Source organism: Physeter macrocephalus, chromosome 4 (assembly GCF_002837175.3).
Source record: "Physeter macrocephalus isolate SW-GA chromosome 4, ASM283717v5, whole genome shotgun sequence".
Lineage (NCBI taxonomy): Eukaryota > Metazoa > Chordata > Mammalia > Artiodactyla > Physeteridae > Physeter > Physeter macrocephalus.
Window position 1 is genome coordinate 27,024,698 of NC_041217.1, and position 15,790 is coordinate 27,040,487.

The 15,790-nt window shown below is 38.0% G+C and overlaps 1 protein-coding gene across 1 annotated transcript; it reads right to left on the reverse strand.

Annotated features, from left to right (window-relative positions):
* Window positions 1-8,278: 8,278 nt before the first annotated feature.
* On the reverse strand, window positions 8,279-9,382 carry APOBEC4 (apolipoprotein B mRNA editing enzyme catalytic polypeptide like 4). Its single transcript, XM_007111907.2, has one exon. It carries the CDS (start codon window positions 9,380-9,382, stop codon window positions 8,279-8,281), a length of 1,104 nt encoding a protein of 367 aa, XP_007111969.2.
* Window positions 9,383-15,790: the final 6,408 nt, after the last annotated feature.

Below are 15,790 nucleotides of genomic sequence, written 5' to 3' on the forward strand. Positions count from 1 at the left end.
ATTAGAAGCACATTTGAGAACAAATGGAAACAAGGACTCAAGAGCTAATACATCCCTTCTCTTACACTTCTGTTCTTTGTATTAGGGCTTATTTAGGAAATTTCTTTATTCTCTTTTTTTAGAACTGGGAAAGAGCACCAGAGTAGAAATCAACTTAAGGGAACAGTGAGTGGAATTTTAAAAATCAAGTTGTTCAAGTGTATAATTGTTTCGTCGATTGCTCAGAATTTTGCTCTGTATGTTGAATGTGTTAAATATAATTAATTACTTCTTAGCCACATAAAGCATATTACATTTGAGATGTAATCATGTTAAAAATGTCCTTTTCTGGGCTTCCCTGGTGGCGCAGTGGTTGCGCGTCCGCCTGCCGATGCAGGGGAACCGGGTTCGCGCCCCGGTCTGGGAGGATCCCACATGCCGCGGAGCGTCTGGGCCCGTGAGCCATGGCCGCTACCGGGGCACGAACCCTTGTCCCCTGCTTCGGCAGGCAGACTCTCAACCACTGTGCCACCAGGGAAGCCCCACCAATGCAGTATTTTTTATTGTCTCATAATGATAAGTACCTAGTGCCTAGTGGGTACTCAACACCTTTACATCCAATGAATTAACCTGACAAGTTAATTTTGGAATCATATTTAGAGATAGAGCTTTTTTTTAATGGATACATTAATTCTCTCCCTACCCTCATTAGCTAATAGTTAACTCTATATAAACCTTTAGGGAAATTTCTGTGTGTGTGTGTGTGTGTGTGTGTGTGTGTGTGTGTGTGTGTGAAGAAACCGTCCTTAATAATCTTTTAATTAGAAAATATACATTCTTCTACTTTCTTGCAAATTCCAAATTTTTATGTTGATCATGGCACTTAACTCATTTTAAGTAGTATTATTTTCCCTATTTTAAATTTTCAAATGAATGCTTATCCCTGAAATAAAGGATCCATATAGTTTTAAGACATTTTATTTATTGTGCAAGTAACCTGGTTTGGTTACTAAAGTAATGCAGAATCTGAATTTTCTCAAGGTTAATGCTGCAATGGTAATCTGTACCTCTTTCTGATTTTCTGTGATGATGCAAAGAGTGAAGGATCTTTTTAGTTAGAAAGGTTTTTAATGAAACTATCCTGTAATAGATCTCTCTTTTCAGATATTTTAAACTAAGTATTTTACCTACTATGTGCTTCTTTTCCCCAAATTTGTCAATATTTATTAATTAACAAACCAAAACATTGAATCCTGTGCACTATTGTTTTTTTTTTTTTAACATCTTTATTGGAGTATAACTGTTTTACAATAGTGTGTTAGTTTCTCCTTTACACCAAAGTGAATCAGTTATACATATACATATGTTCCCATATCTCTTCCCTCTTGCATCACCCTCCCTCCCACCCTCCCTATCCCAACCCTGTAGGTGGTCACAAAGCACAGAGGTGATCTCCCTGTGCTATGCGGCAGGTTCCCACTAGCTATCTAATTTACATTTGGTATGCACTATTGTTTTTATTATTTGAAGTGGAAGTGAACTCAATGTTAATCAAACATGTCAAAAGTATTATAAATATAAAATAAACAATTTTCAGTTCTGGTAATGATAATTTAATACCACTGTTCTCTAGCAACATAATTATTACAATATAAAAAGTTTTTTAGCATGTTGTCCATAGACTATGCTATGGTTTAACGCTTGTACTTAATATCCAAATGAACTGGTTCAATGTTGAAACACTAACTTCAAATCTTTGGGTTTTTTCTTTGTGATTAATTTTAGCTTTACATAACTTTATGATTACCCACTGAGGTAGAGTAGATAGGGTGAACTATTTTACGATAGGACCTTTATTCTTCAAAGATTAAAAAAATTTTTAAATCTGTACTCTTATCTCAGGAAAAAAGTTTAGTGCTCAATCAAAGAATAAACCTTGTTTTTTAAACATCCTTGTGAATGGGAGTCTTTCTATTTAAAAATTTTTTACCTGTTTATGATAATATAAAGGAAAGCTATGGGTTTAAAAATTTACTTATTCTATATTCTTTCCCATTCCTGGGATCTCTTATTAATGCTAACTGTTGTTTTAAAGCTACATTTATTGTCACAATATAAATCATAGTATTTGAGGTAATGATAATTTACATCTTTTCCAATATTTATATTACATTTATTTATTTTTCTTACCTTGTTGCATTAGCTAGATGCTCAAAAACAGTGTTGAAAAATTGGATAGTAGGCTTCTCTTCTTTGTTTCTATTTTAATGGAAATGTCTTTGGTATTTTACCAGTTTTTATTTCCTATTTCTTTATGATTTTTAGGAATGACTGCTGAAATTATCAAATGCTTTTTTGGGGGATCTAATGCTAAAATCTTATAGATTTGGATCTTTTAATTTGTGAATGTGATGAATTATATTTTTTCTGCACTAAATCATTCCTACATTTCTAGAATAAACTCTATTGGACTATTTTAATTACTTCTTAGATTTGGTTAGTTTATATTTTGTTTACACAATTTCAGAATCTATATGTATAAGATTGGTCCACAGTTTCATTTCTTTGTGTTATCTTTATCCAGTTTTGATATTAGGATTAGTCTAGCTTTGTAAGATGAATTGAGAAGATTACCATTTTTTCTATGCTCTGGAATAGTTTGAATAATAGAAAATTACCATGCTGCTTTTTCTTTGAAAGTTATAGAATGTGCTTACAAAATTATCTGGGCTTGCTCAGATTTTCAGAGGTAGATATTTGATCATCTTTATATTCTGTGGTTATTGACTTGTTTGGTTGTTTTTCTCCTTTTGAGTCAATTTTAGAATTTATATTTTTCTTAGTAAATCATGCATTTCATCTAGATTGCCAATTTATTGGCAAGAAGTTCCACAAAATATTTCTTACAATTATTTTAATATCTTCCATGGCCACAGACATATTGCTTTTCTCATTGCTACTATTAACTATTTAAGCAAAATATTAAAATCAACATATTTTTCTTCTTCCCCCCAACCTTATTATCACAAGTTCTAGTAACATATCTTTACTTCCTATAGAAAGTAGCTATCTCAGACTTATAGGGTTGATAAAATTTGAAAGATCCTACATTTTCTATCCCTTTCTACTGTCTATCCTTATTCTGTTAATATTTTATGAATAATAACAACCACTTAATGAGTGTTTACTGTGTTTTAGACACTTGGTAAATAAGCTCTTTACTTATTTTGTTTAATCTAGGGCCTAGGAATTCGTGTTCCCATATTACGGATGAGGAAACTAAGGCTCAGGGAGGTTGTGTAACTCAGCCAATGATGCCCAACTAGCAAGTGGCAGATTCGTATGGCAATTATGTCTACTTTCAGTAAGTCTCTTAATTCCCAATTCTACTACTTACCTTTTGCTAAAAATAAGGATATAGCTAAGTACCAAGAGTCTAAATAAACCCACACAATAGCTTGAAATGAACTATAAATTGTGAACTTTAAAAAACTTATTATAAAGATTTTTAAAAAATATATTTGGTTTTCAGATATTCCTGTGAGCCTTCCACACCTTATCTCAGTATTTTGAGACTAGACATAGAGCTTGTTACCTGATATTTAGTCCGCCACAAAATATGACCTTTGTGTGTGTGTGTGTGTGTGTGTGTGTGTGTGTGTGTGTGTGTGTGTATGGAGAGATCAGTAGGTGTCAATTAGTAATTCCACTTAATTTTTTAAAAATTGTGGCAAAATACACATAATATGCAATTTACTATCTTAACCATTTTAAAGTATACAGTTAAGAAGTACTAAGTACATTCCACTGTTGTACAACCATCACCACCATCCATCTCCAGACCTCTTTTTGTCTTGCAATACTGAGACTCTGTATCCATTAAACAATAATTCTTCATTCCACCCTCGCCCCAGCCCCTGGCAACCACCATTTTACTTTCTGAGATGATAAATTTGATGACTCTAGGTACTCTATATAAGTGGAATAATACAATATTTGTCTTTTTGTGACTGGCTTATTTTACTTAGCTTGATGTCCTCAAGATTCATCTATGTTGTAGCATGTGTCAGAATTTCCTTCCTTTTTAAGGCTGAATAATATTACATTGTATGAATATGCCACACTTTACCCATTCATCCATCAATGGACAATTGGGTTACTTCCACCTTTTGACTAATGTGAATATTGCTGCTTTGAATATGTGTGTACATATATTTTTTTGAGACCCAATTTTCAATTCTTTTGGGTTTATACCCAGAAGTGGAATTGCTGGATCATTTTTTTGGTTTTTGTTTTTTAAGGAACCAGTTCTACTTAATTATTTAAATAGGGTAATAAAGCAATGTTCCCAAGCCTAAGGCCTCTGATTTGGTATATCCCTGAGAGTCAAGGACATCCAAGGTAAGGCAATCTCAGAACTTATGTTTGCTTTGAGGTCCTGGGTAACAAGGAATGGGGGTGGGGAAAGTACCAAAACTCTGGGGTCTAGAACCCACTTAAGTTCTCCACCCCAGCCCACTCAGCCTACCTAGCTGCCAGAGTCTAGAGGATGCCCATTGGTACACTAGTTTGAGCAGGATCACAAAAAAGCCACAGGACTGGTACTAAATAGATATTGATTTTTCCAGCCTTTATAGTGAGTCCACATTATTAGTATCTTGAGAGGCATTAAAGCATTGTGATTAAGAACATGGGTTTTGGAGCTAGACCTTCTAGGTTTGACTCTCAGATCAGCCTTTACTATTTGAGCAATTACTTAAGCTTTCCTTATTTGTAAAATAGGTACTATAATAATAACTACTTCATAGAATTATTGGGAGGATTAAATGAGTTAATAATTTGAGTACTTAGAAAAATGCCTGACATATAGCTCTCACTAAATGTTAAGTAGTAATAATATTATTTTAAATTAGTATAGGTTACTATTTGGCTTTCCTTAAAACCCTTGGAAACAAGATAAATAACATTCCATTGTGGGTGTTAAACTTTTTGGATTGCATGCACTATGAATCAAGAAAAGATATCTAATATCATTTTAAAGAGATAAGATTTGCTCCCAGGCTACCAGGATTAGATTGTAGCTTGATGAAATATTCACATCTATAGAAAATCAATACTAGTTATGATAGGAAATGGTTATAGAGGTTTATGTTTTTTCTCACAGCCTTGGTCCACCTAAACACTGTCCAGGGGGCAGGTGCCCTTGTGCATATCTCATCGTTTCATTCCAGGTGGCAGATGTCTGTCCCTGGTAAACAGAGTCTGACAGCACTAAACATTAGAATCACATTATGAACTCCTCTAATCCACAGAGCAACCTTCTTGTTATAGTTTGGCTTTTCATGTAGCTTATCTACATGGAGAGACTGTATAGGCTGGACAACTTGAACATCTGGTTTCATATCCAGTTGTAAGTCTCACTGGAAATCAATTAGCTTTCTGCTTTTATATGTAAATCTTGGGAGTTTTGTCAATCTGGTCTGCCCCTGATTTATAAATCCATTTTCTCTATAATGACTAAGTATGTGGTGGAGCCTACAACGGTGAGACCCTAACCCTGCACCATGTTTGATTCACCAAGGAAATGTTCCCCTCCCCCAGACTCTCATCAGCTTCTTGGGACTTACTCCCCTGCCTTTTTCAGGTCAGCACACCACTAGCTCCTTTAATTTATTGGCTTGTATTTTCCTTATTGGAATTACCATATGTGTGGTGGCAGTTATAATTCTTTGCTATCACCATTGCCAGTTTGCTGAGGAAAGGTGGAGCATTCCAATTTCTACTCTTCCCTAAATCCCTGGGCCAGCTTGACACAAACAAGAATCCGTTGCATGGTGAGCAGGAAGACCTGATCGATGTACCGTAAGAGCTCACTCCATGGAACTATTGCTTTGATATGTGCCATCTTAGAGCAAAAAGAGCTCAAGGGAACCTTAAACATGAGCTAGCTCATATCTCTTGTTTTACAGATGAGGAAATAGAGACTACTTGCCTAGGGTCATATATCTTTACGCTCTCTTAACAGTCTCTTGTCTAAAGCTTGACTTTATTGGCCTGGACTCATGATGATCTATCAGTAACATTCTTCTTCCTAGCCCCAGTCTTATCTAACCAGTACAAAAATTTAACTGTCAAAAACACTTTTCTTTCCTATTGTTTTGGCAACATTTCCTCCTTTGTTATATACCTGCTGATATCCAGGCTTACATTTGAAATACAGATTCGTCATAGATTTCACACTGTGTTTCTAACTGGATCCTTTGTGTCCTGATTGATACTGTGGTCTTTTTGACCACTTTGGAGACACATCTCATATTAACTAATTGGATGTACTTTTTTTTTTTTTTTTTTTTTGAGGAGCCCACAAGGCAAGAAGTTTCAGAGCTGTCTCCCCAGGGCCCTCCGACTTGCTGACGCTATTAGCTGAGTCACCCACCTGGATCTGTCTACTTTTACGATGATCAGAGATCCTGATTTTGTCATCTTAGGGTCTTTTTTAAAAAAAACTCTACATCCCAAGTTGTAGACACATGATTTCATGATCCAATAATAAACTTCAGCAGTACCTCTTGAAATAATAATTACTGTATACCCACAATATAATTATATTCTAATAAATCTATTAAAAATTTCAGGTTAACAATAGAAATTCCTTTTAAAATTTTATTCATGTTTATTTTAATCACAATAGAAATTTCTATTCTAAACATTTTTCTTTTCTCCCCCTGCCCCCACTTCCTCCTCTCCCTCCTCCTCCTTCCGCATGGAGTATTACGTGCTTTAAGTTTTTTCTTCTAATGGCAAAACTATCTTATTAGCTTAGCATTCATTTTTACACATATTAAGAAAATATTTAGTAGCAAGTTACAGATGAATGCACTTTTTTCTTGTAATGCATTTTTACATATTTCTAAGAGGGAAGTGAGGCAGCAAACAGTTAAACGTAAACAAGGTGCTTTAATGTACATGCTCAAAGGGTTAGTCAAGGAGCGCTTCTTAGAAGTGTGTTTTGAACAAGATTTTAAGAGACGATATAGATGTGCACTGGTAAAAGAGAAAGGGGTCAGAAAAAAAGGGAAGGAAAACAAATTATGCATTGGGAAGCTATATCAGAAAATGGGGGAATGGAGCCTAACAAAAAAAGATGTTCATTGCGGTATGATTAAGCAGGCACTTGGCTGGAATGGAAAAGGAATGTTGGGGAGTGGCGATTGGTAAAGTTATTGAGATGTAGATTCACAGTCTTGCTAGCCACGTTTTGCCAGACCCTAAGGGAAAACCAAAGAGGAGAGAGACAATGCTTGATCTACAGGAACCTACACTCTTGCTGATAAGACAGAGCAACAGGAAGGTAGAGGAGGAAACTTAAAAGCCAGTAAGAGTGGCTTGGATTTTATGTGGTGTGTGATGGAGGGCGTTTTGGAGACTTTCATGTATTATCCTGCCTCTATTATCTGCTCAAGAGGGAAATATCAAACTGAGCGGGTGGCTGGTTTCAAAAATCAATTTTGGCAGCTATATATAATCAATTAGCAAAAAAGAGCTTTTCTCCACACAAACTATTTTGAACCATTTTAGAAAAAAAAAGAATGAGCTGCCTAAAATCTGTCCACGGTTAACAATTAATGGAAAATCACTGATTTGCCTTTGCAGGCAGCACTTAATGTCAGTAACTCAGGCTGTTTTCCAATTTTGCGGTAAATTTTTATACCGAAACCAATTTAGGAAGCTATTTAGTCCATGGGCTTCTTTAGTCGAAAGATGATATGGGTAGTATAGAGTAATGACATTTTCTTATCCACATCAGAATATTAGCAAGTTACTAATGGCTCCATTTGATACCGTCACTTTTTTTTTTTTTTTTTTTTTGCACTACGCGGGCCTCTCACTGTCGTGGCCTCTCCCGTTGCGGAGCACAGGCTCCGGACGCGCAGGCTCAGCAGCCATGGCTCACGGGCCCAGCCGCTCCGCGGCATGCGGGATCCTCCCGGACCGGGGCATGAACCCGCGTCCCCTGCATCGGCAGGCGGACTCAAAACCACTGCGCCACCAGGGAAGCCCGATACTGTCACTTTTAAAATACAGGAGAGAGATCAAGTTGCTTATGGAAACACTGTGGATTATGTTAAAAACAGTGTTGCTTTATAATAGTTGAGATAATAAATAATTCAGGTTTTGCTTTTAGTGTATCAGTTCATCTCCATTTTGGATCAGACCTAAGAAAGTTCCCAGGTTTCTGTTGCCTATCTAATCAAGTCCTCTGGTAGTAGTTTGGTCTCTTGTTGTAGGAATGCCAATTTTAATTTTTCCCTTTCTTCTTCTTCTTTTCATCTGCCTCTTTGCTACTAGCAAACTGTTCGGTGATTTCTACTCTCTCCACTGGCATTACAATGGGAGGCATTCTGAGATCATTGGTTTCCTGGAATGATATTTGAGGCATATTTAAGTGCTTTACGATATTCCTGGGTTTATGTAGGTTTTGTCCTACATGGATTGGTGGTAGTTTTCTGAAAGGAACCAGTACGAAAATGACAGGAACCCTGGGGTCTAGGGTCAGATTGGCTTGCAGTTGTCCACTTGTCACTTGAAAAGACTGTCTGGGAAAGACATTGTTTAAGTGGTAGCCCTCTAAATCTGCCTGAGCTTTTATGTTCTGATTCTCTTTTGCCTGGGGAAGAATATTGGTGAAATAGGGTTTCACCCCTGTTATGGCATTGATTTCATATGCATTGTGCCTGTCTGCCAGTGCTCTCCCGGTTAAAATGGGCTGGAAAACAGTCGCTCCCGACATACCACTCACAAAGTTGTTGAGGAGAGAATGCCAAATCCCACCACTTATTGGGCTCAAAGTGACCTGCGGCCATAAACTGGCCAGGCTCCGGAGAGCTTCGCGGTTCCATGCCGAGGCAGGAAATTCAGCCTCAGTATGATAGAGCTGAGAAAAGTAAATACTAAGAGTGACGTCTGGATACATTACCAGGAAATTGTACATTTTGCTGATGCAGCAGTGGTTAGCTTCATTGCAAGGGGAGTTGCTGGAATACAGAATGATATGCCTGATGCCGTCGTTATTGTGTATGGCAGAGTCAAAGTAACCATTCATCTCAAATAACATTGATTCCGGATGGGTATCATTCCCAGTGCAACTGCTAGCATGGCCCTTTTGCACCAGGCTTCCAGAAGAAGTTTTTAGTTCATAGAATGTGAGGTGTTTTGTTTGAGGATATGTTGGTCCATAAGGGAATCCAAAAATCTGATAAAATTCTGTGTAGGGAACTCTTGCTTCTTCACCTGTCCGAATATGGTAAGGACAATTAGAGCAATCGAGAGAGAATCTCAGCCAGTAATAAGGTTTTACTATTGTTCCACGATTGGCTAGGTATTCCTCATATAAGGGCTCCATTACTGGTTTTATTGTCTTCTAGCCGCAACCCTAAACAAGGAAGAGAAATTATATATAAAACCAATGCAGGGAAAATGAAAGACAATGCATTAATCTCTTGAGCCATACTTTTCTTTAAAGGAATTAGCCTAGCAGCTATGGAGCATCTTTGATTCTAAAAGATAGTGATTTATAGCCATAGATTAGAAAGTTCAGGATTCTAATCCTGAGGATTAGACAGATCCTGGGTAGGAGACAAAAAAGAAAGGCACAGTACACTTTTACCTATTCCATCGATTCTGAGGCAGTAGAGCAAATGGGTTAACAGTGCAAGTTCTAGAAACAGACTGTCTTGTTTCAAATCTAGGCTCTGCTGCTTACCAGCTTCGTGACTTTTGGCAAGTTATAGAATGTCTGGGAGCCGCAGCTTCCTTCCCTGTAAAATGAGGATAAGAATAGAACCTATCTCACAAGATTATGTCGCGGATTGAATGATGGAATAAATAGAAAATGCTTTATTATGTGCCTGACACATATTAAGGACTCGATACATATTAGCTCTCAGTAGTAACAGTATAAATCCCTCAGGTTATCATGATTCTGGTTTATGACAGTACAGAGAAATAAGCAGGGGTCTTGCATTTTGTTTGATTCTTTTCTGAATATGAAAGTATCTAATATATTGTGCGGAGGTTTTGAGTGTGCTTGCATTTAAAATCAGCTATTTCTTCAAATCACTGGCAATAAGTTGGAGGTGGTTTTCTTTTGGGGAATAGAACCTTAGGGTCTATTTTGCTTAATGGTTAAGACTTCTTAGAGAAGTGCCACTTGAGTATTCTTTGGGTTGTGGACCCTCATTCACTGACATTTGAGAGTTTTATTTCCAGTGGGTGGGTCTTATGAGAGCATTTTGGAAACTTTACTATTCTGGAAAGCAAAGATGATTCTTCAGGATAATTCCAAGTAAATAGTTTCTTGGACGTTAAGCCCCCAAAGTTAAGATTTTGAGTAATGATTTTTCCTTTACAAAAATATCCCTTCAGTATCATTGTTCCTAAGCAGCAGCCAAGAGCATTATAATATAGTTTTAGAAACAATTTTAAAGTAACTTTTAATTTTACAAGTATTACGTGTTTCTTTTGTAGAATATTTTTTAAAATGCTGATGCATAAAAAAAAAAACCTCATACCACGTTGTATCAGTTTACATTCCCATCACTGTTAACAGGTCTATCCCCCCAGTCTTTTTGCTGTGTATGTTTGCAATGCACAACATAATTAAACCCTGTTGTATACTTTGTTTTTTCACTTTGTATCATGTCATGAGGTTTTTCTTCAAAAAACACAATGTTCATGGCTATTTTATCACAAAACTGTAACAGGTTCTTTCCTCTTATCATTATTATAAATAAGACTTTGATGAACATTTCTGTAAATAAATCGTTCATGTCTCCAATTCATTAATGTAGAGTACTAAAAGTTGTATTATTAGATCAAGCTTTGTCAGACTGCTTCCTAGGATGACGTACCAATTTTGTCACTGTCTCCCAGTGTAGTTTATTATCCCCTTTGTCAATTTGAGAAGCGAGCATCAGTATCTCTTTATGGTTATACTTTGTACCTTTTCAATTCCTGGTGAAAAGGTACAACGTATACCTTTTTACATGCTTATTGGTCTGTAGCATTTATTCTTCTGTGAAAGATATATGATCCCTTACCATTTTGTCTTTTGGTTTGAGGTTTTTCTGATTGATTTGCAATAACTCCTTATGTATCAAGAACATTAACTGTCCTATTTGTTGCAAATATTTTACCTGGTTTATAGAGCCTTTTAATTATGCTGATGGTATTTTTAATTGAGCCAAATTTTACATTTTATGTGGTCTAATTACCATTATGATTTATTTTTTACTGCTGTATTTAGAAAAGACTTCCCATCAAAGAGGAGTGTAAGTATGCCCCGTTATTTTCTTCTCGTATGTATGGTTTGTACATTAAACTCTTTATCCAGGCAGCAAAATGAATAAAGCAGAAAATTTTAAAGGGATAAACTGACCATTGCAACAAAATTAATTTCTCACTTTTCGAAATCTAATTTATCACTTCAAAAGTATTTATTACAGCGTCTCATATGGAAGCTCTTTGATCAACTTCTGTCTTCCTCAACCCAGATCACCTCAGTATTTGTATTTGATACAGCCTGATCTCCAGGCTGAAACCTGCAGAGTTCCTTTGCTAATCCTGTCCTGGGCAGAAAATATTTTAGGAGCTTCAGTCCAGCTGTTGATGGGATATGACTTTACCCATGTCACCATTATCCTAATGGCTGATATCTCTTCAGTAACTCTGGGCACCGCATACCCATCAAATTCCAGATTTCATCTAATCTCTGACATGTCAACTTAGTCCATAGAATTGGGTGTTTACCTCAGTTGGCTCCTTAGTGCTATATTTTCCTGCCCTGAGGCTTCTTATACCTTGCATAGATTTTCCATGGGATCCTGGACTCTTTTCCTTCTTAACCCTTGGCAGTGGGCTGATCACCTAGAACCCGACAGCATCTCCTGCTTGATTCTGAGTGTTGTTTTCTCCTTGGATCTGCTCCTCTGTCAGCCTTACTCATGAAACTGGATCTCTCTGAATATCAAAACTTGCTGAAACCAAGCCCAAAGTCTCACTTTCTTTAGAATATTATGCCCTGAATGTGGTCTGCCATTGGGTGGCATACCTGATATCCAGGTTACAACTTAAATTACAGTGTCAACTCACCCATAGGAAATTTACAGATTGATTCGGTTAAAATGTTATGGAAGCGGTACCAAGAGGCCCTTTTCTGCCTTTACTTTTTTTTTTGGAGTCGGGTGTGCAGAGATAACTATATGTAATAGTCCCAGAATTATCCTTCTGGGAAGGAGAAGTCTTTGTGTTTTCAAGATAAAGGCAGTATGGAAAGTCCTGATTGCTTTTCTAAGCACGCCTTCCTTTGCCTCCCTCTCCTGTGGCTATTTTAGCCATGAATGATGCATCATTACTGTCTTAAAGGAGATCTTGAGGACTAGTGGCTTTTATATGTAATGATGGGAGTTCTGGAGTTTCCTTCTTGCTGATGGCTTTTTAGGGTCAACCAACGGCGGTTCCGTATTGGCAAGTCTTCACTTTTTCAGAAGATTCTAATCACCCTCATCTGAAGGGGAAGCAGGAAAGAATTCCTGCCTCCTTTGAACACTTACAGAATTTGTAGTTTATATCATCAATTTGCCATTTACAACAGACTGTCTTGTCTTGTTAACTTTTGGTATCTGACCTTTCGTTCTCTCCTAATCAGGCTGAGACATGTCCTGTTTAGCCCAGGGACTACCTCAGGAGGCTTGATTGGTTCACAGGCCGGGTTGGCTAAGACTGGTTTCCCCACCATCCTGTGTCCCTACCACCTAGGCCTTTTCCTTCTGCTTTGTCTGTGCTTGGGCAATGCATGTTGCCCTCAGTCAAGCAGATCTACTGGCAGTAGGAAGTAGAAAGCTGCAGAACCCAGCTCCTGGCATCTACTCCCTGTGAGTGGCCCCCTGGGCTACGGCTGTGAGAGGACAGCCTTCCTTAGTTTAACGCAAATGATCCATACATGAGAACCATCTGCTTTCTTTTCACTCAGCTAGGATTAGTGAGTACTGGTAAAGCACAGTTTGCACTGGAGTAATTGGAAAATGGAGTTTGCCCTTCCCAATCTGTGTGCAATCTGTTAGCAGCTAAAAACAAATGTTAGCAGTTATAATTACCATCATTTTGTCTCCAGGCTTGGATCACATTCCAGGTGTTCTAGGAGTTGGTCCATTCCCTTTTTTTCCCTCTTTAAGTCCCATACCCTGTTTCAAGTAGATTCAGCGGGCAGTTGTGTTGTAAAATTCACCTCCTGTATCGGTTCAGGACTCTTTCGCAGTTTGTGTCTGTCAGTTCCATTGAACTTGGCTGTCCTGTGTTAGAAAGACCTTGCTGAGGTGTGGCTGCCTCTAAGAATGCTGTTGAATTGGTGCCATGGTAACGTTTGCAAAGTAGCTACTGCTAGGATACGGCTCTGACACTTATTACTTTATTTGCATTTCAAACCACCTGTTCCAGAGATGAAAATATACATGAATGCATATTCCATTCTGGATAAAAGTGTAATATCTTACTGTTTAAGTGAACGTGTTAGGGTTTTTCTCCCTCTGGCTGCGAGAATCAAGTTCTGAGCTCAGCACCTTTGTTCTGATCTAGAGTAAGTGCCAAGCTTGGGGTGTGGACAAGATTTGTTGGTCCTGTTACCTGTGGAGGTGCCAGGGCCCCTCCTTGGGAGGCTCACCCTTCTGTGAGAGGGAGGCCCCTGCAAAAGGAGCAGAGACTAGACTTCCCCAAAGGGAGGCGCTTTCTACTAATAGCCCCACGGTCCCTGAAGCCAGGGCGTGGCAGAGCGGGGGAGCTCTTTATTTTGTCCAAACCTGGATTACTACGTGCTAGCAGTTTCCCTCGTCTTGCACATTCCCTGGGAGACTCTTGCTATTATGTGTGTGGTTCCCTCCAGTTTAAGACAAGCTTTGCCCCTGTATCAGCTGTGGCCCTTCCTCTGTGGCTGATGGAAGAGCCATTCATCCTTTTGCATGCTTTCCCCCGCCCCCTTCACCTCCACACCGTTCCCTAGGGCACTCGACGTGTTGATAATCACGATTCACTGGGTTCACCCTCCTTATTCCCGCTCTCCTCTTCCTCAGCCCACTTGCAGGAGTGCGTGGTGATCACTATTAGGTATTTCCATTAGCTGCCACCCAGAGTTCTTAAGCATATATACTACTCTAAAAACAGTCCAGCAGGGATGATGGAAGCACCTAGAAGGCTTCTTGCAGCGGCATCACCACTCAATTTTGTTTCTCATAGTCAAACTTCCAGTCTCCACAATAGCAACAGCCCTTTCCCTTCTCCTCTCAGAGGCTCCTTCTAGCGTCAATATTTTAGGTTGATTTTTGTGCCTTTTGTGGGGCTCAAGTGTATTCATTACCTCCTCAGCTAGCTAATTTTCAGTGACATTTCCCTTCTGTGGTGCTTGCTCACTCTGTTGCATGCCGTTCCTTCCCCGCCACTGGCCACTGGTCATGCCTTTCTGTCCCTACTTCTTGCCTCCATTTTCGCCTGCTAACTCAGTGAACTGGTAAATATAAAACCAAAAGTTGATCCTCAAATTTCACCTTTTATTTGACCTTAATAAATGATATTCCACTTAAAAATATTACCTTAAAAATGAGCCTCTATCCACTAGTATATTTACCAATTGCATTTTAAGGTAATTTTAGAGATAGGCAATCCCAAGTAGGCAGCCAGTTTTAATTTTTTAAAATTTTATTTATTTATTTATTTATTTATTAAACATCTTTATTGGAGTATAATTGCTTTACAATGGTGTGTTAGTTTCTGCTTTACAACAAAGTGAATCAGTTATACATATACATATGTTCCCATATCTCCTCCCTCTTGTGTCTCCCATCCACCCTACGTTTGGTAGTGTATATATGTCCATGCCACTCTCTCACTTTGTCACAGCTTACCCTTCCCACTCCCCATATCCTCAAGGCCATGCTTTAGTAGGTCTGTGTTTTATTCCTGTCCTACCCCTAGGCTCTTCATGACATTTTTTTTTCTTAGATTCCATATATATGTGTTAGCATACGGTATTTGTTTTTCTCCTTCTGACTTATTTCACTCTGTATGACACACTCCAGGTCCATCCACCTCACTGCAAATAACTCAGTTTCATTTCTTTTTATGGCTGAGCAATATTCCATTGTATATACGTGCCACATCTTCTTTATCCATTCATCTGTTGATGGACACTTAGGTTGCTTCCATGTCCTGCCAGCCAGTTTTTAAAACAGCTCTATTGAGGTGTAGCTGACAAATAAAATTGTATATATTTACCATGTATAACTTGATCTTTTGATGTATTTGTATGTTGTGAAATGATCATAACAATAAAGCTAATTAACATTTTAATCACCTCATATGTGTAAGAGATCATGCAGTATTTGTCTTTCTGTATTTGGTTCATTTCACTTAACAGAATGCCCTCCAGGTTCATCCATGTTGTTGCAAATGGCAGGATTTCATTTTTAAAGCCTGAATAATATTCCACTGATATGTATATACCACATTCTTTAACCATTCTTCTGTCAACAGATATTTAGGTTGTTTCCGTATTATCACCGTTGTGAATAATTCTGCAATGAGTAAGGGAGTACAGATATCTCTTTGAGATCCTGATTCCAGTTCTTTTGGATAAATACCCAGAAGTGGGATTGCTGGATGATATGGCAGTTCTATTTTTAATTTTTTGAGGACCCACTATGGTGTTTTCCATAATGGCTGTACCAAATTACATTCCCGCCAGCAATGCGCAATGATTCTCTTT

Coding starts and splice junctions, on each gene's coding strand:
- APOBEC4 (XM_007111907.2), bottom strand. CDS start 9,382: ATGGAGCCCTTATATGAGGAATACCTAGCCAATCGTGGAACAATAGTA.